Source organism: Mustela lutreola, chromosome 3 (genome assembly GCF_030435805.1).
Source record: "Mustela lutreola isolate mMusLut2 chromosome 3, mMusLut2.pri, whole genome shotgun sequence".
Taxonomy (NCBI): domain Eukaryota; kingdom Metazoa; phylum Chordata; class Mammalia; order Carnivora; family Mustelidae; genus Mustela; species Mustela lutreola.
This window is the reverse complement of record NC_081292.1, coordinates 149,588,589-149,614,332: the sequence shown is the minus strand read 5'-3', so window position 1 is coordinate 149,614,332 and position 25,744 is coordinate 149,588,589. Positions and strand designations below refer to the sequence as shown.

The 25,744-nt window shown below is 33.2% G+C and overlaps 1 protein-coding gene across 1 annotated transcript in view; it reads right to left on the bottom strand.

Moving 5' to 3' along the window:
- The window catches only part of LOC131827148 (sodium channel protein type 3 subunit alpha), a 108,718-nt gene that overhangs the window by 26,040 nt on the left and 56,934 nt on the right, over positions 1–25,744 (bottom strand). The window contains exons 12-18 of the mRNA XM_059167145.1: positions 23,360–23,650; positions 17,476–17,823; positions 16,340–16,472; positions 14,554–14,792; positions 7,739–7,912; positions 6,465–6,821; positions 4,523–4,993 (exon numbers count right to left, since the gene is read on the bottom strand). Coding sequence (XP_059023128.1) covers positions 4,523–4,993; positions 6,465–6,821; positions 7,739–7,912; positions 14,554–14,792; positions 16,340–16,472; positions 17,476–17,823; positions 23,360–23,650 — 2,013 coding nt within the window. The remainder of the gene's footprint in view (positions 1–4,522; positions 4,994–6,464; positions 6,822–7,738; positions 7,913–14,553; positions 14,793–16,339; positions 16,473–17,475; positions 17,824–23,359; positions 23,651–25,744) is intronic.

Below are 25,744 nucleotides of genomic sequence, written 5' to 3'. Positions count from 1 at the left end.
ACTATGGCCCTTCATATCCAGAAGCTTATGATCACCCTGCTTTTATTTTTTATAGAGCCTTTAAAAAAAAAACATGAAAGCACACATTTTTGTCTGGAGCAAATGAATTAGAAGGGTTGGAAATTATATTCATGAATCTGAATATAATCTAAAAATGGCACTATCAAAAAAAATCCCATGAGGCTCATTTTGGTAATACAATTTACTTATAAGGGCTGAATCAACAACAACAAAAAATTGTGGTCTCATTTTAATGAAATAAAAGCAGAGAAATAAAAAAAAAATGCATGCTCTCTTAAATTCTTGAGTATGTTGTACTTTAAACATTCCTGTCATGTTTTAAAACAGCTATAAATCCTATAGAGCATGCAATTTTTGCTTTTCAGAGTTTAAAAGACTAAACTGGAAGACTCATTAGCAGAATCAAGTATGATATGGGACTGCCCATTTCTCCTGACCATGCTATGATGTGTCACACAATTCAGCAGAGAGCGGCTGGGCACATCTAGCGCTTCCTTGCCATGGCAGGGGAAGGAACAGCTGAGTAGCATGCAGGCCAGTCAAAATTCACTTCGAAAGTGATTGTACATGTACCACTTGCTTGGGTAACCTGGGTAAAAGTGGTGGCCCGAGCCTCTGGCTGGTTAAAAAACACCAGAGCTGCACTCTTGATGGCTCCAGCTTGATTTTATCCCTGTGAGAAGTAAGAACGGTAAGTAGTGAAGGTCACGGTATATTTCTAGAATGTGCTTTGGAATTCAACTTCAGATACGATTCTTAAGAACATTTATTCCATATCCTCATCTAGGAAGACAATGAAAGCTTTTAAAAAATTAAACTGTAAAAATTCATAGTTCTATAAATATTCCAAGAGATCATGATTACGTGAACTTTAAAAATACGAAAACAAACAAAATTCTACTTTTTATCTTGTCACAAGATTTGTATAATTCCAAGATTTCCCACGATAAAAAGATCACTATTTTGCATTTCATACCTTTCATTCTCTTACATTTTTTTCATGCCAAGCTTTGTAGTTGTTTTCATACCAGCCTGTTTATGTTAGTGAGCCATATATGTGGATATAATGAATATAGATATATAAACATATATTATAAAAATAATATCAGCAATTCTTATCTTTATTTCTAACACCTTTCAGGGATCATTCCTTCTTAATTGTACTATAGCTAGATATGCAGTATTATGAAAATGTAAAGAGTAGAGTGACTAGAGTTTTCAAATACTATCTAAGTTAGTGATTAACTTACTGTTCCCTAAAGCAGATATATTACAAGCTTTTTAAATCACTTATTAATCTTTTAATGAGAAATGTATCACTCCATTTGTTTAGTTTGTATGATTTCTTACTTTGTCAGTAAAAAGAAAGGATATTCTGTGTTCTTCAAAACATAGCTCAATGTTCTTTTTCTATTTATGGTCAAAAAACTCAGAAGCATGAACCCAAGTGTTACTTTATGCATATGTTATTTTTCATTTGTGTGTATATGTGTGTGGGCAATAATTATTAAAAAAGAATAACCCAGCCAACGTAACTATGCATCTGAAACATGACCTGTGTTCACTGCCAGCAGTTTTCAGAAGTTCCAGGTTAAAATGAACTTTTCTGGAATTTATCTAAGCCTACTGTAAAATGTTAGAAAATGCTGATTTTTTGCTTTTTATTTTTTAGAAACATTATATTTTTAAACTTTGTGTGAGCATATATGAGAATTTCCTGTTAACGTTTTTTGTGCTAACTTTAAAAATCATATACAATTTATTGTTGAATTTATTTCTACCATGTGAAATAACTTGAAATTTTATCTTAGCTTTGTAAAAGTATTTGATTTTATATTTAGTTTGATAAATTTTCACACTATATATACATTTTAAATAATTTCATTACACTCTGTAATTGGTTTCCATGTACCCAAAATTTAGCTTGGAAGAGGATGAAAGGATTATAAAGAGTCACCTAAAAAGGAATTTTTGTTCAGATGATAAACTGTTTTCTAGACAGTGTGTCTCTATATAACAAATTTATGATGTTCTGGCCATTAAAAAGACATGGCAATGAGGTGGTATCTTTCTAGGCAGTCATTTGAAATATCTGCAGGCATTATAGAGTTTTTGAAATATTCTGGAAACCAACTTTTTGGTAGAAAGTAATTAAATATTTAATTTCCATAAATCCAATGTGATAAAACCTGTGATATTAATGTAACAGAATTTCTCTACCTCTTTGGTTTTTCTGCCTCTTCTTGACCCCAGATTGACCCCTAGTCTTGTCCCTAATCTTCCCTTATTTTCTCTTTATAATTCCTTCTTTGGTAAACTCGTCTATTTTTAAGGAGTCAGATAATTATCAAATCTGTTTTTAAACCCTGATTTCTCACCCAGCCTTTTCCCCCCAACATTCTCACTTCTAATTCAGTATATTCCAATTGACTTCTTCCCCTTACCACTTACACCTGGTAACCTTTCTAAAAAGGCCATTTCAGAGAGTGAAATTACTGTTTTTTCCAATTTCGTAGTCTTCACTAGTTTGTCAGATTGCCAGAATGTCTCAGTGCCCACACGTATTACCTTATCTTAGCCCAATATTTCATCACCTCTTTGCTATCAAATGGTTGTTACCACATTCCTCAAGATAAACCCTTTCATCCCTCACTTTGTTTTACTCATTGATATCAAATAACCTTTGCTAAAACATCACTTTCTTTTGCCCTTCCCCTGCTTCAGAACAAATAGCTCTGTATGGACTATGCAGGCAATTCTAAATTTTTCTACTTACTTCAGAGACTTTACAATCTGAAAATACCTGAATCACCCAAACAAATTTCCATTGTTTTCTCAACGAATACTTTATTCATGCTGATTGTTCCACTGCTGTACCTCAAGACCAAGCTCATTCTCAACTGTGGCTTTCCTTCGGTAGAGTTTTGCTATGATTTTTTAATCATACATTTGACCCAAACTTGGAAGCCTATTTCGATTTTATCTCTTCCATTTAGCAACTTGCTATGTTCTTGCTGTTCTTAGTACCTATAATTTTTATATTCAGTCCTGCAGGATAAAACTTTTTAATAGGTCTTTAATGATTTTGAGAATTAGTGTCGGCTTCCTCAAAGATGTTGAGATTTCCCAAAGGGAGATATGTTGTAGAGCTCTCCTTTAACTCTATTTTACTCTTAGTATGCAGCAGAATGCTGAGTTCACAAAAAAAGTTCAATAATTGCTCATTAGCTAATTGTTATTTTTTCTTAAATAAATCTTTTAAGTGATGAAAAATAAAATTAGACTGAATTTTTATTTTCTCAGAATGAGCAATACATACATTAGAATTGAAAGCTCAGTCAGTGGACTTCAAGTGGAATTCCAGGAATATTATACATCATTTTGTATATGTTTTTACCTTTAAAAAATATTTTCAAATTTGCCATCAAAATATATCTCAGCAGCACCAAAATGCCAGAAAGAAAGGGTCAGGAGCTATGAGTTAAGACATTGTCAACTACTTATTACTTATATAAATTCTACAGATACCATTCTTAAAGAGAGAAGTTTTTAAAATATGCTCACAAAATCAGACACCATTGGTCTGATTCCTGTGATGCTAATATCATACCCTTAAGCTAAAATCTGTCTTATATAACTCTGTGGTAGACTTACTTCCCACTGGTGTATTAGAAGTCCAAAATTAAGTAATAGTAAAAAATTTTAATCCTGTTCTCCATAACACAAAATTGCAGAATTAATACCACTAAGCTGCCATTATGGGATTCTGTGAATTCTAATCATACAGTAAGAACAATTCCCTTTCTCCTTTGTTTTATTTTGAACAACTTGTAATGTAAGTAAGAGCAGCTTTTCAATTTTTACCTCTTAACTATAATCCTCAAGTGGAGCGTTTCTAAGTAGATCTTAGCATTTTCAAGTTAATCTGGAACACTTAGTGGATTTGCTTACTCTTGACTGTGCAAAATTCAGTCAGTGCTACTTGCACTTTCCAAATATGTGTAACACTTCCATAAATGTATAACATTCTATCATAGTCAGTAAAACTTTCAGAAGTAAACAAAAACTACATGAAAGTTTCACATTAAAAAATTCAGAGCAAAACCTAATATAGACAGTAAGGAGATGATACTTCCACAACGATCAATAAAATATGGTTCTTTGATTTGTCTGAAGAGTATAATGCAGTATATGGAATAGAAGATATTAAATATGGTTTATTTTTTTGGCAGGCCACAATTTTAGCCAGATTTTCAAACTATCAAGAAGATGAATATACAAATTATTGAGAATGGTGATTTCCTTTTTAAAGCTGGAATTTCTATGAATAAATTTCCCAATAAAAAATATCTCATAATTTTCCAACACTGCTCTTGGAAAGTCATATGTATGACTTTCAATATACTTTGTAATAATGCACATAAACACAATAAAATACCTAAGTAACCATAATAGATGGTTATTATAGGAAAGGTGACAAAAACTTTAAAAGCATTCTTACCTCTTTGCTTTCTTCTAGTTCTGACTCACTGCTAAACTCTTCAGTATTTAAGTTTTCGAAGTCAGACTCTCCAACAGCAATTGGCACTGTTACAGTGAGGCTAGGGTTGTTTATGAATGACATGTAATCATTTTCATCGATTACGTATTTTTCAACACTGCTTCCGGTACCTACACCACTCGTGGTTCCATTCCCATCTTTAAGATAATTAAGTTCTTTGCTTATTTCTATTCCAGTATTATTGGATATGCAGCTGTCTATTTTGTTGCCTTCATGGATCTCTATAACTTTTGGCTTTCTGAAAAAGGTTTTTCTGAAACACTCTCGTATCTTATTTTTCACATAATCAATTCCCTTTTGCATCCTTCCTACTGCAATCTGGAGATTGTTCATTTCATTATCATCATCTGTAGCAGCAAGATTGTCTGAACTAAATGAGCTCAACAATAAGGCCAGAAAGAGGTTCAGAACCTAAATGAAAAAAAGAAAATTTATTACATTAATATGAAGTATGCATAAAATAAGAACTTAAACAGGGAACTCATAGATCTTTGCTAAAATTAATTCAACAAATGTTTCTTGAATGTTTACTGTATTTTAGACAAGTGTCTTAATCACACACTATTTAAAGGATGTGACACTGTCTACCTGCTGTAAGGGCAATTTGATAAAACAAGTGCCTTTTCTTTCATACCAGGAGGACAACAGGAAACCAGAACTTCTAAGACTTAAAGTTGTCTACTCAGGGTTGCCAGTGAAGGGAAAAAAATTCCATTTTGATGGGTTTGGCCAATGAGAAAAGATCATTTTAGTCATTTTACTTCATATTATTGGTTTCTCTGGAGAATGTCTAGCTTCCTGTGTATAAATAATGAATTTATTTATTTTATAGCCTGGCAATATGTGTTAAAACAGTATAATTTTAATGTAAATTCCTTTGTCCAATGGTTAAAAATTTATAACAATGAAAATTTCTAAATGTGAATTGTGTAAGGTTAACACATTTCCCATCAAAGCAAGAACCCTAGTTTGTTTCCTTATTTCTGTATCAAATTTTGTTCATCTAGAGCTTCCTAATTTACTATTCTGAAAAAAATTGCATGTCTATAGTTATCCCACATTCTTTCAAGTGGTCTTATTTGAAGTGTGCCTCAAAGGAAAGATTCAAGTATTATGGTATAAAGAACACTATGTACACACGTAATTGAGGAATGTAAGCATTAAAACACATAAAAATACAAATTATGCTTTTACATTAGTGCTTTTAAGTCAGAACTGAAAGTAGCTTCTTAAGTCTGGGCACTGTCCATATATGTGAATAATTTAAACTATAATAATTTATTTTCTTTTAATAAAACAAATTCAGGGAAGGATACATTTTGTCCCCTTCCAAGACATTTTAATAGTTAACAATGCATAGCTACAATGTAATACTCTATTCTCTTGAAGTTTATCTTCAAAATTTGGTGAAATGCAAAATAAGCCAACAGTATGAACTATGAATGTGTATGAATAAGCCAACAGTATGAACTATGAATGTGTAAGGAGCAATTTCAATATAGAATAGACAGTTAAAATTTTGGATTTACTGGAGATCATTTTCTTAACAGTAGTAATAGGGTAATGGTAATATGGGGATAAAATTAGTCTTCATAAAAATATTTTCTTGAAAAACAAAGAAAAAAACTAGTATTTTTGTTCCCAAACTTTCACAAATACACTTCAGTTAATCCTCAAACCAACCATAAGATTTCAGCTTTCTTATTTAGCTGTCATAGCTGGGAAACTTCAGGCTCAAAGAAGTTAAGTAACTTGCCCAAGCTCAGAGTGCTAGTCCTGGGATTTGAGTCTAATTTATTGATGATGAAACCAGAGCTGTCTATTGCATCAGGCTACCGTGTGATCTTGTTCTGAATTATGCACATTTGTAATATATACGTACCACAAGGTTTCCAATGACCATGACCAACATGAAAACAATAAGGCACATGGTTTGGCCAGCAACCTCCATACAGTCCCACATGGTTTCTATCCACTCTCCACACAACACGCGGAACACAATCAGGAAGGAGTGAAAGAAGTCATTCATATGCCAGCGAGGGAGTTGGCAGTCACTGGAGATCTTGCAGACACATTCTTTGTAGCTCTTACCAAACAGCTGCATGCCGACCACGGCAAAAATAAAGACGATGATGGCCAACACCAAGGTGAGATTACCTAAAGCCCCCACAGAATTGCCAATGATCTTTATCAGCATATTCAGCGTGGGCCAGGATTTTGCCAACTTGAAAACTCGAAGCTGTAATTAAGTGAAAACATACCCTCAGTAGTAATCACAATATAATTTTGGAAGTTAGTTAGACAGAGTTTTGTTAATATGCCATATTGTAGACCTACCTCTGAGGGATATAAAATCTCAAACCATACTAAAATTCAAATCCAGAAAAAATAGTTAGTAATACACAAATTGTAAATCAAATCATTAAAAGCAAAACTAAAAAGATAAAATATGTCAAGATAAATAAAACATTTCTGATTGATCAACAGATATATCCCTGAAAACACATTAATATTTTGATTAGAGACATATAAATTGAATTTAGAAAACTAATGTCACCCTCAGACTATATTTTAGAGTAAAAAGAAATATGAAAAGTATGTTACATATTTTAATGGATATTTATAAAATAACACTAAAATGAACTAATTTGATGAAAAATAGAGGCTTCTTTTCAATTTGAAAAAATACACATTTAGTTTGCAATTAAGTTTTATACATTTTTAAACAATTTTTTTGCCAAGTTTAAAAAAGTTGTTAGACTATTGTTTAAAATGCTAATGGTATTAAATATTTTCCTATAAGTTCCTTTAAAGGAGTTCCCATTAATATAAGTAAGGTTGATAAAAAGCAAAGGCTAATTGAGGCCTAGAATTATTATTTGCATTTCTTTAAAGAGTTGAAGCAAAAAAGTTTTTTGAGTGAATTTAAAACATAGTTTTATCATGGTTTTATAACAATTATTTCCACCATGTTTATCATTCTTAGAAAATAGTCACACTTAGCTTTAAAGAGAATGTTTATGTATCTTCTTAGAGTCTCACATGTATTGGTATAGATTTAAAATATTATTAATAGTAAATGTAAGATACGCACTGATTCATTTTCAAAATAAATTTTATGCCAGTGATGAATATAAACATAGTCTAAGTAGATACCAGTCTGAATGATCTCAGTACAGACAATCCCTCCACATTTGCCAGGCCAAGCTCCATCAAACTAAGGCTGACAATAATTCCATCAAATATATTCCAGCCTTCTTGGAAATAATAATATGGATCCATGGCAATGATCTTGAGAACCATTTCTGCTGTGAAGATCCCAGTGAAAACCTGAAGTAAAATAAAGATCACAAACACTGAAAACCTTTAGACACTGTAAGAATCTGTAAAGAATATGAAATAGTCCTGAATAAAAATATTTAACACTTAAAATGGAGAAATGTGACAAACTGATACAAGGTTTAACATATTTTTCCAGGAGCTAGATCTCCAAGAAAATGCTGATTTTAAAGCATTTCCTCATTCATATTGTAAATGTGGTACTGAGTAGTAACTACTGAATTACTGCCCTTTTTGGTACACCAGATTTCTCCCATAGTCACAGTGAATTTTGTTTTTCATATTACTGCATTAGGAACAAATCTATATATTAATTGAAGTTACTCTAAATGTATTATAAATTTGGTAAAAACCATATTTAATTCTTGATTTTTGTGGGTTTTTAAAAGGATACCATCTTATTTCTGTAACTTCGTAAGTATTCCTAAAATAAGAGTGAGTTTGCCACAGATGTATTATAATAATATTCTCTGGATGCATGCCTCAGAATTAAGGTTAATGGATTAATAGAGCAAGGAGCTGCAGACTTAATTGAAAGCAGCAGGAGTACATTCTCAGTATGTATATACCCATAATTAAAATTAATAAATTATTTAAGTGGTTGGATGAATGTCTGTTTGACAATAGAAACAATGAAATAAACTCAGAATTTGTTTTTTAACTCAGAACCACAGGCTAAGAGACCCAAGGGCATGAAGAGTTATGAAATTACTCTTGCAAAAAATCTTTTAAAGCAATTAACCTAATTAACAATAAGTAAAAGCTGCATTTTATGACTATAAAGTCAAGCTTACCATTTATAAGGTAAGTTAGCCTTTACCTTGAAGGAACTCTGTCAAAATAACAGTATCAAAGTTATTTAAATTCCTAAAATACCATGTTAATTAAAGCAAATCATTATCTGCTCTTAAAAATGTATAAATGCAGCTAACATAGGAGCAGTGGAGTGGTTCAGTAGTTTAAATGCCTGACTCTTGATTTCAGCACTCGTCATGATCTCAGGGTCCTGGGAGAAGTGGAACCCTCCCTCTCCTGAGCTCAGCAAGGAGTCTGCTTGAGGATTTCTCTCCCTCTGCCCCTTCCCCAATGCACATGCCCTGTCGCGTGCCCTATCTCTTTCTCAAATACATAAATCTTAAAAAAGAAAGTAATCTAGTAACATATTACTTTCCTAAACAAAGAAAGACCTTAGGGAAATACCTAATATATCAAATATTTAATTAATATTCAAATATATTAAATAAATAGAATATATTATATATTATACACAATATAATACATATTATAGATAATATAATAAATATGAAATAATTTAATGTATCAAATATTAATAAATAATTTAATATATCAAATATCCTAACTCTATCTTGTTTTCTTGAAGAAGCTTTTTGTCTCTTGAAACTCAGGTTATATGCTTCTGTATCCACTCATTCATTCGGAAAAAAGTCTGTTGAACACCTAAATGGTTGAAATTTTGCTGGCCTTTGAAAATATAGTAGTAATTAAGGTATACCTACTCAAGACTGCATAAACCTAGTTCATTTAGGCTGATAAATTTCTTATGGACAATGAATTTATAGGCTTCCTTTAATAATCCAGCTTCTTTAGTAAGGAGATAAGTTCAGTGAAAAGTTCCTAACCTATTGTAAATGATGACACATGTTAACAGCAAAAGTGTAAGTTTTAAGGATGGAGATAAGAATCAGCCTGGGAGTCGGACCAAGAATAAAGAAATTCAGGGCATTTTGAGTTGTTATGGGGGGCACAACCCTTAGGATGATCAAATGTTGGGGAATAAGCTCTTATTTCAGGAATAGGAAGGTTTTCCTGTTGAGTATTAGTGAGGAAAATTCTGTTGATGTACATTAAAAGGAGAAATTTTCATTCTGAAGGCCAAATATTGGTCAGTTTACTCTGCAGAACCTCAACTTGCCCAGACTGATGTTCCTTTTTTTTTTTTTTGGTAGTGAATTTGATGTAGCTGTAGTCTACTTTTGCTATATTATTATTAGCCTCTTTTAAAAATGGTTTTAGTTTTATTATTCCCATGCCTTTGGATACACATCTTTAAATATTTTTTGTTGTTGTTATTGCTTGGGTGGGGAAGGTGAAATTGAAATGTACTTAAAGAAAAATCATGGGAAATGATTTAACATTTATGGTGTTCTTTTCTCTGATCTGTCAAATGAGGGTATTAATTGAGATGACATAAGGTCTGCATCTAAAATTCTTGGATTTCTGTCAGCAATGTACTGCCTATCAAATTTTATTTGGAAGTTGGTGTACACACAATTATTACACAAGACCCTCCTTATAAATTGTTGGTTTGGAGACAAGATAGCTTTATATTATAGTAGGAAAGGGGTTAGATGGGCTGGATAGCACTCTCTAATTGATGCGAGATGTCTCCAAGTGAATTTAAGGGTTTGGCTCCTCAGTTTTTTATCATTCAATAAACAAGAGCGATTTTTTCCTTCAAAGATTTATCATGTCCTTTCCTGAGATTTTAAATTCATATCCTATACCATACCATTTAATTGAAATAATTTTCCTAATTGTATTTCATTAGGCTTTTATTTGCAAATGACCTGTAAGATCCTTAGTACAGGTACTATGTTCTGACTTCCCTTCAGGGTCCAGCAGAATAAGGGGATATGAACTCTTAATCACTGGTTACAATGAGAGTTATAGTAAGAATAGTAATCAGTGTAAGGAACTACAAACCTCTATCTGTATTCCCTGAAGAGTCACCGGTTAGTTGGGAATGTTTCTATGATAAAGAGGTTGTCTAACCTGCTATGATTGATGGAAGATTTCTTGCTTATAAAATCTCTAAGGTGGGTGTACCTTATAATGGTTATAACAAAAACAAAATAGAGCATCTTAGAGAAACTTAACAGATATTTGAGGTCTCTTGATACTCAAATTTGATCAGTCAATCCAATTAGTAGAGGACTGATGTAATTTTTATGTATTCCAGAAACAGGATACAAATGGGGCACATTGATCTAAATAAACCTGAAATTTCCGCAAGTCTTTTACAAGATATCCGTTTGTTAACAATTCAACCCAAACCTAGATGTCCTTATTTATAAGGTATTTTGCAATCATTTGAGTAGTAATAATTACTCCACAGAAACTAAATTTGTTTAAATGAGCAACCTATAAACTCCATAAAATATGCAATGCAACCATCCTTAGTGGATAATGTAGTCTAAAGTTAGCTAAGTACCCATGATATAAGGAATATATTCTCTCCCTCTCCCCCACTTCCCATTTTTTCTTTTTCTTTTTTGTCTTTCTCTGTCTCCCTATGTATTGATTTTTTAATTATTTAATGTATAATTAAACATAGATATAATTTTCTATACATAGATACAATTTTCTATACATAGATATTTATGATAAAGCTTGTTATGGATATAAAATAAGATAAATGGGAAACTATGAAATGCCTTATATGTATGATATTATTATTAATAATAACAGGAGCTTTCAGCTAATAGAAACAGTTTACACATTTTCCTACTTTTACGGTTAGCAATAGTTAACTCAGGTCTGTTTCCTATCATGTGCACTCTTTATCTTGACGAGCCTTGTATCCCTATTGCTAACCTCAGCATAGCAGTGGTTTTACCATAATCTGTCAGTCACCAGTCTTCCATCCTGCTTCTGTACCTCATTATCTCCATTGCTACACATTAAGTTACAGAGTTTTGGAACTGGAAGGGTCATAAAAAATCATCTTGTTCAATATAGTCTACTCATTGGAAAACAGACCGAGGATCTAAATGGCTTTTTCAAGAGCACCAGTTATTTAGCACGGACTATTGGACTTAAATCCAGATTTGGTGCTTTAGTCTAGTGCTTTTCCATTTGATTTTCCTATAATCCAACCTCTCTTATCCTGTGCTTCCAAACTCTTGTGTTTCAACTTTGGAATTCTATAAAACCTCAATTTCCTGATTCACTCTGGCAAATTTCCAAACTTTCTTCCCAACTGTTCAACTTCCCTAACTGTACAGTATCTTGGGAAAAATACAGGAGCTAGAGAAGACTGTTTTCCATCAGTATTTTGGAGAAAGGTTACTAGCATATATTAGAGGAAGGAAAGAGTTTATTGAACACATGCTAGATGCCAGGCTCAGTATTGTTTTCATATTACCTCATTCGGCCTTCACGACAACTCCGGGAGATGGGTATCATTATATCCATTTCAAAACAGAAAACAAGGACTCAGATTTTTTATCAGACTTGTCCAGATGCTACATTATTAGTAAGCATTGGCAATGAAGCCAAATCCAGTTCCACCTAACTCCAAAACCCATATTCTTTCATGAAAACATGCTATTTTAAGCAGCCCATATGGGTAGGAAACAACCAGTTGGTTATTTATTGAGCTACAACCATGTAATCACTGTAGGAGACACAAAGGAAAAATGGACATAACCTTGAAGAATTGAGGGGATTTGAGTCAGAACACTCTAGATGAGAATGTAGAAAATAGTGAATATTTTCCCATATGCAAATATATAAACATGTGGTGTTTATGTGGTATAGTGACATGGCTGTTCTGATGGGCCAATCGTGGCTGGTTAGGAAACAATGGACAATAAGATGGTATAGAAGGATGGGATCAGATGGGGAGTCTTAAAAATCAGATAGGACTGTTGAACCATAAATACAGATAATAAATACTTCAGCACAGTGCAAACCTATTGAGTGCAGAGTCTTAACAAATATTATTTTAATCGTAGTTATAAGACTAAAAAAGAGATACCTTGAAAGAAGAAATAATGAGTCTTCTATCAACTTGTATATAAAAAATAAAGGAAAAGTAAGTCAAAATGGCTATCAGATTTCTATCTTTGAAGTTGAAAGGCTCTTTGAAGCTGGAAGGCTGCTACTAGAGGTAACACAAGACTGAACTGAGTTAGGACTTTCAATAAGCTGTGAGAAAGATGATCTTTCAGCTGTCACATGTTGTGTTTAAAGTTATCCTTAAACCACGTTCTGTAACAGTTGGAAATATAGGACCAGGGCACAGCTTATACCACAAGAGTAGATAATTCCTACAGTTGCTGATTAAAGTTATCCTTAAACCACGTTCTGTAACAGTTGGAAATATAGGACCAGGGCACAGCTTATACCACAAGAGTAGATAATTCCTACAGTTGTTGAGTATATAAAAACATTGAGTGGAAACATAGCCTTAGTAGACATAAGAAGTCCAGAAAGGAAGGCAGACATGGAGTGATTGGAAAGATCAGAGAACAATCATTAAAAAAACCCATTCACAGTTGCCAAAGACGACGAAAATCCCAAGAATCTGGTAGGTGTTCTACTAAGTCAAACAATGGAATAACGTTGAGGTCACTTACTAGGTAGACATTTGTGTCATTGTCTGCCCAGTATTCCTTTTTCAGCTTTTCTTGGGAATTGTTCCTCCACCTGTATGATTGCTCAAGTTTGTCATGTTTTCACATGGCTCTACCTTCTGCCCCTGATTAAACCAGAGTTGGATATCTGACCTAAGTTGTGCCAAATAAGAGTCCTATCATGAGTGTTTGAACTAGAACTGAAAAAGAGATAGTTTTTTTTTTCCAGTGCAGAGGTTACAAGATGTAAAACCAATGCGCTATGGCTGAGCATATTTCCTGACCCAGAGACAAAAGATGAAGTGAACATATGGACTACTTCCAAGCTCTTGGTTAAAGCATTTCCTGAAGCCCAACTGCAAAATTTCCTTTTATATGGTTTTGTAGTTCATCTTTTTCTTTCCATTCTAGGAGTCAGTTTTTAATTTTCCCTTAAGCTAGTTTGAGTTTGTTTCTGTCTTGTGCCAAAAAGGTAGCTCTCGAGTAATCCTTCTCCTACTTGTTTAACCATTTCAATTTTCTCATATAAAGGAGGAAATGTACTTGTCCACATACACCTACATAGATGCCTGCTCAAATAATTTGAACCAAAACTATGGCTAAATTACAAATTCATTTTCACCAACTATTTCTTCTCTCATGTAAATTCTACTGAAGGATTTGAAGAGTTTGAAACAACTCTCCTCTTTTAGCAGAAATCAATCTTCATATATTTCCTTCAGTGGACATGATTTCTTCAGAGGATGTGTATATTAAAACTGAATTTTTGTGGAGCCAGAATTAAATTATGATTTTTCTGGACCTATATTTCAGCAAGAATGATGGTAAAAACTTTAATGAGCTTGCAACTGGTAAGACACCATGGTCAATTAGCATGGACTTTGGTTTGAGCAATCAGCACTCATACCAGTTGAATCTTATTATTTATTTATTTATTATGCTAAAAAATTATTTTATTTATTTATTTATTTATTTGACAGAGAGAGAGAGAGAGAAGGAGAGAGGGAACACAAGCAGGGAGAGTGTGAGAAGGAGAAGCACCCTTCCTGCTGAGCAGGGAGCCCAATCCTGGACCCTGGGATCATGACCTGAGCAGAAGGCAGATGCTTAACCACTGAGCCACCCAGTTGCCCCCACACATTGAGTTTTAGAATTTATTGCTCAGATTTCCTACACAGCACAAATGGATTTTTTCCTCTGGTCTATAGCTCCCACTCCTACCAAAGGAAATAAGTAAACTGTAAATGAACTTACCAAGTTTCCTACAGTCAAGACACTACTGAATTGACCGGTCATTGGGTAGTGCTCCATGGCCATAAAGAGGGTATTTAAGACAATGCAAATAGTGATGGCCAGATCAACAAATGGATCCATAACAATTAAATTCACAAGATGCTTTACTTTTAACCATGCATCACAGCAGTCCCAGATCAAAAACACGTTGGCAAATCTGTACCAGCATGGTGGACATTTCTGTCTAGATTCTTCAAGTTCTAGGGGAATAATAAAGAGGAAGAATGGTAAATAACAATAAAAATGAATTGTTGTTGCTATAGATTATACATTGTTTTATAAAATCAGTGCTTCTACCTGGGGATGGATGTTCATATCACTTAAGTAGCTTAACACTTGAGAAGGCAATCTCATTAGATATTTTCACAAAATATTCATTAAAAATATCATATAAACAGATAAACATCTTTCTCCTTTAATTAAATACAGAAAATAAACACCATCAATGTAATATTTTGCTTAAAATTAACTAACTTTATTACCTAATAACTAGGCAATTGATTATATTGCCATATTCTTTTTATCAAAATAATTTCTATTTTTATTTTTTTTAATGTTATTTGTTTGAGAGAGAGAGGGAGAAGCAGATTCGCTGCTGACCAGAGAGCCAAATGCTGGTCTGGGACTTAGGATCCTGAGATCATGACCCGAGCTGAAGGCAGATGCTTAACCAACTGAGCCACCTAGGTGTCCCAAAACAATTTTTAAATAAGCCTTACAGAAATATTAAATATATCAAACACTTATTATTTCTGTTGAAAGTGTCTATTTAAGAATGCTGTCTAAAGCTGTGATCCTTATTATTAATGTGTAGGACCAATATTCTCTTCTGATCATCTCCACATCAGCATTAATCTTGCACACAATGAGAATGTGGTATGTCCTTTTTTAGTATAGATTCAAACCCATATCTACTTATGTTATTCATATTACCCATATCTTTCAGAATTTTAACATAAAATATTTTAAAAAGTTGCTAGTAATTTTAGTAGGTGAAACTTGTTATAATTATTACGTGACTGTTCAGATATCATACACACCAACAGGACAAGATACAAAATGTTAGTGATATTTTCTGAAGACCACATGTTAAACACTACTTATATAAAAGACTTATAAAATTGTGGAACTAATGAAATACCCTCCAAACTTTATGAAATGGAGAATTATTTAATGAATGAACAGGGGAATAATACAATAGTTGCTGCCCATTCACATGTGTCAAAATCAACAAGCATTTGTTAAAGTTCTCCTTTGGAGGAATGTAATGGTTTCTGGGTATGTGGAAGATGGAGAAGAGGTCTTTTCTTAGGGTCAGTGTTGAACACAAGTTTTCACTTTTTCAGTTCATTCACATGTCTCCCCCCACCATATCACTACCTCCTGGCCCAGAGAACAGATTAAAGCTTGAAAGAGATGTTTCCTTGTGCCTTTACATATAAAACTTAAGAAGGGAAATGTATATTCTGATTGTTTAAGGATAATGTAACATAATGATAAAAACTCACTGACATAATATGGAGTGGGGGACTACCACTGTGCAGATAAGATAAGGAGTTAAAAAGAAAAAGGAACAGTATTAGTTTTTGTAACCAGTGTGATAACACTATATTTTGTGTATCATCTACCTAGGTCTGTTACACCATTCTGATCTTGGGTAGTTGACTTTGATAATTCTGTGAGATGAAGAAATAGTTCCACAAAGCATATATAATCATGTAAAGCTATCTCATGTCTTGCTTCTTACCTTCCATTGTGTTGGTTAGGATGCTAGCTATGCTCATGGCTCTTTGCCTTCCAGAGGAATCCTCCAGCATCTCCATTGAAATCTGGTAAGAACTTAGCCTTCTCTTTCGGACTTCTGTTTCAGTGGTGGTGCCCTGCAAACCAAATACTAATGGTTCAAACCACCCTTTCAATGAATAATATAATACCACATAGCATTTCTTTGGAAAATCATGCTACATGCAGTTTTTCTAGGTAATAACTTTCAAGTAATAATAACATATTGCGTTTATTAAGTTATAAACACTTTTGAAAAATTATCACAGGTGATAGTGTTTAACAAGAATTCACCAGTTAGATGCAATTGTACAGGGCAAGTTTGTTGCAGGAATGTTTTAATTAACCTGTTGGAATTTTCAGAGAAATTTTCATAAGCATGCTAAAATCATATATTGTTTCATTTCACTCAAATGCAGATTATTTTCAGCTTATCACAATGATTAATAATTAGATCAATCTTCTCCCCCCAAAATAGTAGGATTATAATGTTGCAAGGCTTGAGTGTTTTCTTTGAAGCTGTATTGACAATATTGACGTATATGGGCCAATTTTTTTCCATGCACAAACACAGATGTACAATGAAATGTGTGTGCTTTCCTGAGATTTCTTTGATTATTTCTATGTGCCATCCTACAAGAAATCAAAATATTTTAGAGTCATTTTAATACATATAAAAACATTTTAGCATATAATACTGATATTTGTGTGGAAACTGCCTATTATCCATATATTGGTCTCGATAATACTAAATTTTAAGTATATTAAATTTAAAGAATATGAATAATTATATAACTCTATGTGAGCATACATTTATAATAACAATTTAATTGTCACAGTACCCATTATTTTGTATTGGTAGGTTTACTGAATTTGCAGATATGTTTTCTCTCAGACTCTAAAAACTAAGGCATTTGGAAGGTAATGGTCCCATACGATTCAATTGGTTCTAAAGATTTATTGTTTTTCATTCAATAAATTGAGTATTATTTTTGAGGCATTTCATTTTGGGGAAGCAGGATGGTATAACAGGCTAAACCGCCCAGGCTTTGATTATTTCAAATTGGTGTGTAATGTCATAGCTAACTTATCTATTATCACCTCTGGCGGAAGTTGTCCAGTAGGTGAGGTTAGAGCTGACGGTCCACCCACCAAGGAAACCACACCATTGCAATCCACAGTGCTGTGCATCTTCCCATTTGCTGGAAGCCCTGGCACCATCCTGGATGACATACTGGCCTGACTAACGTTACTGTTGCGTCGCTCTCCATGTCTGTGCGGCACAAACAGTGAGTCTCTCCTGCTCTCGCTGTCTTCAAATGTACTGTGCTCATCATCAGCAAAGTCATTTTCAGAACCGACGTCCTTTGCTCGTCCTCTGAAGCTGAAAATGCTTGTTTTGCTATTGCGTCGTGGGGAAAACAGGGAGCCACGAATACTTAACAGAGACTGGGGAGAGAGCAAGGAAGAAAGGAATTGTGGGGGCAGGGGAGGGGGACAGAAACACAGTTACTTAACAAAAGTCTTAATATTGCAGAATCGATTTACATTTGGATTAGAATAGTCTTGCTCTTGAACTATATAAATAGTTCTTATTTATGCTTTTAAAATATATAAATCAAGTTTAAAGAGAACTCATATGTTTTGATATTTTTATTAAAGATCACAATACTAGTTGAAGTATAAAGAGTTTTGTTTTGTTTTGCTTTGTTTCTGATTAGGAATCCTAATTTGCAATTTGCTAAGTGCACAACCATTTCATTTGATCTTAACTGTAATACTGTGAGGTGGATTTTGTTACCATTATGTTACCGGTCTGAACATGATGCTGGAAAGGACAAATGATTCTTTTTGGAGGAAGTGGTGGTAAAACAAACAGTAGATGACTTTTACTGAGTTGCTATGATCTGAGGGACATGCAACTTGGAATTTAAATTATGCCTCGAGAGAGTGTTGGCTCAAATTTAAAATATTGAATCAAATGTATTACTTCTAGATAATGATTTAAAAACAAAACTGTTATCTCTTACTCTCTTTTTTTCAGTTCTAAAAGGAAATTAGTTTACTCTTTTTCTGAATCTGTTTGTCTCTGTCCACATGGGAATAAAAGTCATGAAGCTTACCTATGATGCTGTCTTCTGAATTTGCTAATAGTTTCCTAAATAGCTACTAGTGATTCACCTTAAGGGAATATGTGTACTAACAACCACAACAGAGAGAATTCCTGAAGTGCCATGTAAGTTGCTATTATTACTTAAAATTCAACACTAGATTAAAAAAGCAAGACGTATGTACATGACTTTACCAAAGAGGGTGATGTAGAAGACAGCTTATCCTTCTGAATTCACTTTAATTTTATTAGAAGGAACTGGATGATTCAGAACTTTTTTAATACATGTGTTCACAAGTAAATTGAGCAGATGGGTTTCTGGTACTAGAAAATGAAGATATAACATGAAATCCATTCTTTAACCTTTTGGTTGAATTTTAAACCAGCAGCACCAAATATCTCTATTCTAGCCTTCATCATAGTTTTCAAAAATATCTCTATTCAGTCTGTGGAATCTTTGTTTACTGTCCTCTTTCTTAACAATGACAGTCCCCATTGCGCCCCCTGCTTGGACTCTCGTGACCTCCTCCACCTGTCTTCATAGCCAGGGTTTTATATATATGTATGCTTGTATGTATATATACCTATATATGTATATATATGTACACACATATATGCATATATATCCATATGACCACAGCAAATATTCCTGTACCTTCCCATTCTTAGTCCAAAAGTCAGTATATAAAGCCAAATAAAATAATTTTAGTGGGGGTCAAAACATAGAAAAGACAGACTCCATCAAATTTATTTTTGGATCATCTGCCTAATTAGGTCATGCTGATTTTCTTAGGCCCCATTTTTAGCTTTATTTTTATGGCTTTTCCCAGACTGCAAAGAATCAGAATAATCGTTGTTGCCCTCTGTCATAGTGATGTTCTGGAAAGATATTACTCATTAAGAAATGTGCTCTTGTTTTGGTCTTAGTTAAAATATCCACAGAAACTATTATTCGTTATCCAGCTTGTCCAACCTGAGACTGTGCCTTTGTGACACTTGGTTTGCATACAGTTGGCTACCCGATGTCAGAGAGTAGTTAGACTGATTTTCTAGTTAATCAAAGTGATCAAGAAATCAGATATCATGAAGACTTAAACTTAACCCCCAGTAATAAAGAATGGTGATGTTTTACTCTCCTTAGACTCAATTTTAATTATCAGTATAATACTGGCTACTATCAGAATTGTGTTTCAAAACTTTAGTGTGTATTTTTAGTTCCAGGTTTTTTTTGTTTTGTTTTTTGTTTTTGGATTTAGTAAGTAGCGGATAGGACTCTGGAATCTAAATATTCAATACACATTCCAGGTGATTCTAATGCAGGTACTGGAAGAATCATAACTTTGTCTTGCATTAACCCCTAGGATGATTCAGTGTAATCATCTTAATATGCATATGTTCAGCGACTATCTTTGGAAACTGAAAATCAGTCTGTATGTTGAGAGTATATGGTGTATGTACGTGTTTATAATGTATCTGGTACGTGGCCTTTAATTTGAATGTTTTTATGTTGGGGTGTTTTCAAAGGCGTTCCAGAATTTTAAGTTTATTTGAAACTTCTGTTAACTCTTTGGAAAGTATAATAATGGGTATGAGCACAGCTTTCAAGGCAACAGAGACCGAAAAAGAAGATAACAAAAATAGTATTCAGAGAAAATAAACCAAAAATAACACACTAGAAGATGCAGCAAAGTAGAGGAAATACCCACAGCTGTGGCAGCCCTTTCTCTAAGGAAAACAAGCTTTTATGCTTTAAGGACCAAAAGGCCATTTTTCTTTGCCTCAGGCATGGCAAAACATGAATCCCAGGTATCTTTATTTTTTATGTTTTGCCTTGTTCCGAGAAAGTAAATATGAACTTTCTCTCATAATTTTCGTTAACAAAAAGGAAAATAGAAGTAATTAGGCCTGTAATACACAGTCCTGCATGTAGGGATTGAACTTGAAGTCAGTTGGGAAGAGTCCAGATGGAAGATGACGCAGAGAATGTAAAGATGTTCTAGTGGAAATACTTAATAGAATTTCAAGTTAACTGTCTGTACCTATCAGAGTTTTCAATAAATCAACAACTATAACTGGTTATAGCAGCAAACCTTCTGGTTTAAAATAAATTGTCTTGGTGTGTCCAAACAACATAGCTAAAATCTTTGGAGGAGATTCACTTTGCATTGTACACCCTTAAGTACCTTTCCATGTTGTACTATGAACATGATTTATCTATTTGAAGATAAAATAATGAAGTAAATGTAAAACAACATTCAAAAATTTATGTGAGTAGAGAGCAGCATTCCCATAATTTGTGGCCTTGACATTTTCAGAAGATAAATTTGTTTTAAATGCATGCCATGTCCATCTTATGCTTCCTATTCCTATGCTACCTTCATTGATTCTTTTTACTATCACAGAACTCTTTTTTGTTTATACAGCCAGAAATCATACACTGCTTCTGGTATATTTTTGCTTGTGAATTGTGTTAATGCTCCCTGTCTGTCTTTATTGGGATTTGTAAGTATCGGTTCATAGGATCTTTCTTTTACTTTTGAAATATCTTCTATATCTGTGTATCTCTCCATTTATCTACCTACCTCCTATCTATCTACAAATACTGTAAAATGAACTACATATAACATATGTATATACTGATTCTGTTTTTAGTATTAAAACTGTGTCTGCCACCTAATTTCTCTGTGCTCTTGCATCTCTGTGGTTCACTCAACACAGGCCTCCCAGCTGCTTCTTCAGCATTCCAGGCATACTGCTTTGCCAGGGCCTTACATTTGGCTCTTCCCTGAGTCTGGGATACTCTTCAAGGAGATAATCTCTTTTTTTGCCTCCTTACAAATCTTTGCTTAAATGTCTCCTTTACAGGGAAGACTTCCCAAATGACCCTATTTAAAATTCTTACATCCACTTAGTGCTCCTGATCCCCTTTTCATGATTTATTTTTTCCCATAGCACTTATCACCCTGTAACATAGTCTGTAACTTATTTATCTTATTTATTGTCTATCTTCTTCTTTAGTATAAATTTCTATGAGGTCAGTGAATTGTATCCTTCTTTGGTTCACAAAGTATTTTCATTTTCTAGAACTACTTCTGCCACATAGTAGGTGTTCATTAAATATTTGTTGATTGGCTGAATGCACTAATCCAATTTCTATTTGAGCGTGGTAATGAAACAAGGATGGAAACAGTACTGTTTTTAAAAAAATGCTTAAATTTGCAAAATATGCAAAAATATAAGCTTATAAATATGCTTATGTAAATATTGCTACTGTGCATACACCTTTGTGGTAATTGCAACTACTCAAAAGTTTTTAGTTTCCTTCATTTGGAATCATTCATCAATTTTAACTTAATAAGAGCTTTACTATTTGTCACATAAGGTTTCTATATATTGCTTAATCTTTCACAACTCTTTAAGGTAGACATTATTACCCCCTTTTACAGAAATCTTACAAAAATACAAATCACTTGAGTAGGGTCACAGGACTCACCTGAGGGTTGAGATATGAACACAAGCTTCAATGAGGTCAGTCATTATGGTATAGTGTCAAATAATCTTAATCCTAATGACTCTTATAGTCCAATTAATGCCAAAATCAAGGTGACAAAAAAATCTAGTCAGAGAAACTAACTTGCCCAGTAGAGCTTCCAGTTAATCCCAAATGTGTTGTATTTTTTTAAACCATACTTTATATTTGTTTTATGCAAGATAATAATTGGACCTTTTGATATTGGCATTATCTGGAGGAAAATCGTTTTTATCTTTCAACTTCTCATGTGTGCACCTCTATTTTGTCTTACTATGGGAATTCAAGTTATTAATGTGGTGTTTATTTTTTTAAAATTCTATTTACATATTTAATACAAATGATAAACACTCATTGACACCTTGCATATGGTCCTTCCTCCCAACCAAGAGCTAAACACTATGCTGAATTTGTGCTTATCACTCCAATTTTTAAAAAAGGTTTTTGTTCTTTATAAGAAGGATATCATACCTCTTGGTTGATATATAGTTTTTTGCTTTATCTTAATTATATAGTATCCCGCAAAGCATTATTTTTAGGGTATATTCTGACCCAGATTAATATGATTAGAAGAGTTAATAATTCATAGCACATGAAATTCTAGTGGAACCAAATAGTGTTCAAAGTCATAACTTTACTTATCACAGAATTCATAATTATTTATTCCTTACATTATGTAACCCATAAAATGTGTTAACAAACAAAGTTAAAACTACTTTCCCTCTTCGACTTGAAAATATGCTGAAGAACTGTGTAGTTGGCATAAAGTCAGAGCAAAAATAGACTGTGTTCAGTTTAGGTCTCTTCCTAGAGCATTTAGGTCATCATTTCATTCTGATGTCTCTTAGCATGACACCATGTCAGCATAATGGAGACTTATGACAGCATGGTTCACATATCAAAAGATCAAGGCAAAATCCAGAGACTTATTTTTTTTGATTCATGCATATGTGGCCATTACAACTCAGACAATAAAGGCAGACACCCATATGCAGAGATAATAAGTTCATTTGAGGTCTCAAAAGGAAAAAGGTAAACAAGAGATTGCCAAACTCTCACTGAGTTCTGATAGCTAAGTTTTACTCCCCTAACCCCCCAAAAACTGAAAATTAAGAAACATGGTCTCAAAATTGTGTTGTTTAAAGCTGATTGCCTTAAAAGTTATTAATGGTTTAAAAGTCTCTTTTAAAGACAGTTTATGATACAAATTTAAGAATCATGTTAAATGGTAGTTCCCTGTCCCTCATTTATATCAGATATTATAAAAATATACCAAAACAATATACAGTAATTACAAAGCAATAGTAATGACAGAACGAACTGGAGCTCTTCGAAGAAAACCATACCTGATGAGGGGAGTAGAATTTCTTGTCACTAGTCAGTCGGTTTCCATCCATGGAGAAAAGGAAGCTTCTTCTTTTGACACTGTCCTCAGATTCAGATTTGGGAAACCTGTCTCCCTCTCCTCTGTTGTTTCCTTCAAAATGCTCCCTTTGTCTTCTTTTCTTCCTTCGGTTCCTCCACTCCTTAGCGCTTTTAGAACTTAACTTTGATGCTTCTGAAGAACTTTCCAGGAGCTCTCCTAACCCACCTATTCCACTGAAATCTCTTGAAGCAGCTGATGCTGCTGCAACTGCCTGTTTAAGACAAAGTCAGGCACTGTTTACACCAAGTACTTTTAAAAACAGTCGACTATGGTAGAAATGTTGTCATTAAGACTGTGAACAATAGGTAACCATTGTGCCTTCTGGTCACTTCATTGTGTTTTAGAGAGTTTACTTAATAACGACAATTTAAAACAGTGTAAAGCAATATGCTAACCATTAAGGCAAGAAAAGTCTGGTTTAGCATATCTCTTCAAGAGGTTTAAAAAAACAACTCTTTTGAGACTAGCTTCATTTTCAAGAAAAGTTGATCTCTTAAAAATATCTTCTACATTTAAAAAACAAATGTTCTCTTAGTGGTGGTTGCTGGTCTGATTACTGTTCCAATTCCATCCCAACAACTGAGTGGTATTTTTTTCCTTCTAAATCTAGGTCTAAGACTTTCTCTTTTCCCTTTTTGTGAACTCAAAGAATTTAAAGTGTCTACTATTTTACCCATAGATAGAAGTAGTGGGAATATATTGGCTCATTTGACCTCTTCTTCCATTTGAATTCCCTTACTATTGTCATTCACATCCCTGGGGTTATGTTAATCCCAGAGATGAACATGATTAATTTATTACATTGCACATTTAGCTTTAATTTTTTTAATGTTTATAAAATATCTATTATTATTATAAATAACAAATGATTAACATATCAATCAATAAGTACCTGAAATAATCATTTAAGGGATTATGAGATTTTCTTTAAAGATTTTCTTTTTATGTTTCATCACTAAGTATATTTTATCATTTTGAATTTTTGTATATACTGAAGAAACAACCATCTCTAAGGTGAAGCACGGCAGATTGTTTTGTAATGAATAGTAATTTTAGACTGGAAGTGATCTAACCATGACTAGAGGATATGAAACAGTGATATAGTTCCTATCAAAGCTGAGTTCTCATTAAGCATATTCCTGTTTTTAAATATAATCATGGAAGTGGAAATTAATTATGAGAATACTGTTTCAACTCTTTACATATGTCATTATTAAATACTGATAGCTCTAATTTATCTACCCACTTTGTTTTATTTTCTCCACTAGATATATGCTAGGTAGGAATTTTGTCAAATGGGTTTATACACATTGTCTAGTATGTCACCAGACATAAAAAGTGTCCAGTGAATGTTTGGTGAATAAAAATGAAAAAGGCATTATGCTGTCAATTGTCTCAAACACTGGGGTGGTGTTGGGGAAGAGGAAGACCTGTACAGACTTGAATTTTCAAGGTTTCACAAAAGACTCTGTGTCAGAATGGTCTGTATAACAGAAATATTTTAGGAAAGAAGATAAAACTATATATAATGAGCTTGACAACACATGCTTTTTGTTTTTTTTTCTTCCTGAGGAGAAGCAAACCCTCCACAGTAGCTTCCATTTCTGAATCTCATCTCAACTACAATTATAAAGAAAAAAAAAGAGGTTTAGACTAAAGGTACTATAAATACAAATTCTCAAAGATTATTGTGATCTCAGAGATGGGAACCACAGTACTACATAAGTAATAAATATGTGTGTTGGGCTAAGCAATGTAAAATGTACATAAAACATAAAACAGATATTTGTTCATATTGAATACTATATTCAATTTAAGACTCAGTATAGGACTATGCCTAGCAATTAAATGGAACAGTAATTCAGAATTTGGGTATTTTATGGAATTACATACAGTCATGTAACCAGATTTTTTATCTTGATGGTTAATATTATTTTTAATGTCAGTAATGGAAGATAAATATTAAAGGCCTTTTGTCAAATGAGGCTAATGTAAGTATATATAAAATAAAGTGAATAAATGAGGCACTTATTTGTAGCAAGTTCAATGTAGTTGCTTAGTACTTAATACATAAAAATACATAATATATAGCACTTATTGAAGGAATGAATATACATATATTTATTTTTATCCAAATCAAGTTCTTAATTCTTTTTTCCACTTTGTATACACAGTAACATAGTGCAATGCATAGTGTTAATCATTTATTGACTTGTTTGTAGTTAGAAACAAAGGAAGTGGTGGTAATATTCCTTTGCTGTAATCCTGAAACTCTTGTTCATTTAAATCACTTCCGGAATTTGTT